This window comes from Morone saxatilis, unplaced genomic scaffold, assembly GCF_004916995.1.
Source record: "Morone saxatilis isolate NCDOM2014 unplaced genomic scaffold, NCSU_SB_2.0 Contig0, whole genome shotgun sequence".
Classification (NCBI taxonomy): Eukaryota; Metazoa; Chordata; class Actinopteri; family Moronidae; genus Morone; species Morone saxatilis.
The window spans coordinates 20,102,258-20,104,360 of record NW_023339650.1 but is presented as its reverse complement, the minus strand read 5'-3'; the positions used below and the strand labels follow the sequence as shown (position 1 = coordinate 20,104,360).

Here is a 2,103-nt window from a genome sequence, read left to right as displayed (position 1 = left end):
TTTCAAGGTCTTAGCCTACTTTATACTTGATTGAGTTGGCTATAGTAACAAATTGACCAGTTGCACTTAAAAATTATATTAACTAATGCCGAAGATGGACCAAAATATTACTTTCACACTATTATCTACCTGGATATTTCTCTAAAGACGCTGCCTCTGGGTCGTGGTGGTGGTCTGTACGGGCCAGGGTGGGGATTTTCTTCCTCCTCTCTCCGTTTCTGTAGCTGCTATATTTCTTTTGGATGATTTTTCATGTGGCTTATATAAATTCGTGTATTGCCACTGTATTTAAGCCTGTTTACAAACTACACAATTGCCGTTGTTTCATTTGAACCTGAAAATAAAGCCAGACAGCGCTCCACTTTCTTCTCAACAAATTCTTCTACTGGCGGCAGACCTGCTTGCTTGTTTACCTGGGTCGACGTGGACATTAAAGCCACAAAAGGGGGGAGGAGGAGCAGAGTGTTGCCTGGCTGTGCTCAGCGCTGTGACAGGAGCGGCCTCAAAGCAGAGGCACTTACAACAGAGACAGACAGCCAGGTCGCCTCCGCAGCAGCGCGGACAGGACAGAAACTGAAATAAGTATCGATCTCATTACACTGTATCGATCAATATCAATACAACGTTGGATCGATATATCGATATTTTGGATCTATCCGCCCACCACTACCATTAACTTACTGACTAATAGTCACTACACCGTAACAGCTTGTCTGCAGCATTTATAGTTATGTATTTCAAACAACTGAGGTTTTTAAATCTCACTGAGACTAACCGTAAAGGAAGAAAAAAACATGAGGATCCAAGTACACTGGATCTATAATATACTCCTCTGATGAGAAGATATTTAAGGCATCGCTGAGCTCTCTCACTGCAGATACTCACACACTCCCTGGACAACAAACAGCAGAAATTGGGGCAACAAAATCTAGATGTTAAACCTTCTGCAGGGATTTGATCCCATTCGGACACAAGAGCGGCAGTCAGGTCCAACTGATTTTGACGATCATCTCTGGCTCACAGTCTACGTTCCAGTTCATCCAAAAGGCGCACAATGGGCAAGTTCTTTCACACCAAACTGGGAAAACCATTTCTGTCATGATGAAACAGGAAAGAGACAAACTGCTGGCACAAAGTTGGAAGAACACCAATGTCTAAAATATTACTAACAGACATTTGCAGCATTAAGATTTCCCTTCATTAGAACAAAAAGGCCAAAAGTACACACAGTGTCCACATACTTTTGACTATGTAGTTAATGTTGATGATGAGATATAATCTTGAATATCTCCCAGAAAGGCTCCATATTTGGTGGCTCCTGGTACCTTAATCTGCTGCCTTGGACCTAAAAACTGTGCCAAAGGGATGTTTTCTCCAGGAGGATCACTGGAGTCCAGGTTGAGCATTTCAGCAGGGATCACCTTGCCCAAGAAGAATCTTTTGATAGAAATAAAGTCTTTTATGGGGATATGACATCCTCAGAAGTTTAGTGCAGTGTGGACGTGGCCTTTCCCCTCCCAGGCCCCTCCTGCTTCCCCTGAAGCCCCTCCCTCCTGTAGGAGGCGTGTCAGGATGTTGAGGAGACGCTGATGGACACCTCTGCCCTGACCTGTCTCTCCTCCTCCATCTCCATCCTCCTCTGCACCTCCTTCTGTTTCTGAACACTCCTGCACCGCTCGCTGCAGCTCCACCTTTTCAATAAAACATAAAGGGTTTGTTTTTTTGTTTAGAGAAAGACTAAAATCTCAACCAGAGAAACTTAATTCAGAACTGATGCACATTGTCCAAAATCTTCACTCTGAACCTGTTGACACTGTGCTTAAAATTCGATTTCATATAATACATTTGTACTTTATTTACCTAATATATTCATCTGTTGCATGTCTTTCCATTTTAGGGGTCATCTGTTTACTCAAAAAGGGGTCCTTTAAGTAAAAAGGTTGGGCACCACTGATCTAAAGAGAATAAATAAAATAAAAGTATAATACAAACAATCCTACCTGCAGTGGCAGCCCAGCTTTGGCCCCAAGCAGTGTGGGAGAAAACCACGGCCTGAAGATCTTCTCACAAATCACCTGGAAAAGAGAAGAAGAAAAAAGATGT

The 2,103-nt window shown here is 42.8% G+C and overlaps 1 protein-coding gene across 2 annotated transcripts in view; it reads right to left on the bottom strand.

Annotated features, from left to right (window-relative positions):
• Nucleotides 1-548: 548 nt before the first annotated feature.
• dipk1c (divergent protein kinase domain 1C) overlaps nucleotides 549-2,103 on the bottom strand; it is a 37,779-nt gene continuing 36,224 nt past the window's right edge. For both annotated transcript variants that reach the window (XM_035655526.1, XM_035655518.1), the window contains exons 8-9: nucleotides 2,001-2,075; nucleotides 549-1,691 (exon numbers count right to left, since the gene is read on the bottom strand). In XM_035655526.1, coding sequence (XP_035511419.1) covers nucleotides 1,479-1,691; nucleotides 2,001-2,075 — 288 coding nt within the window. In that variant the 3' untranslated portion in view covers nucleotides 549-1,478. The remainder of the gene's footprint in view (nucleotides 1,692-2,000; nucleotides 2,076-2,103) is intronic.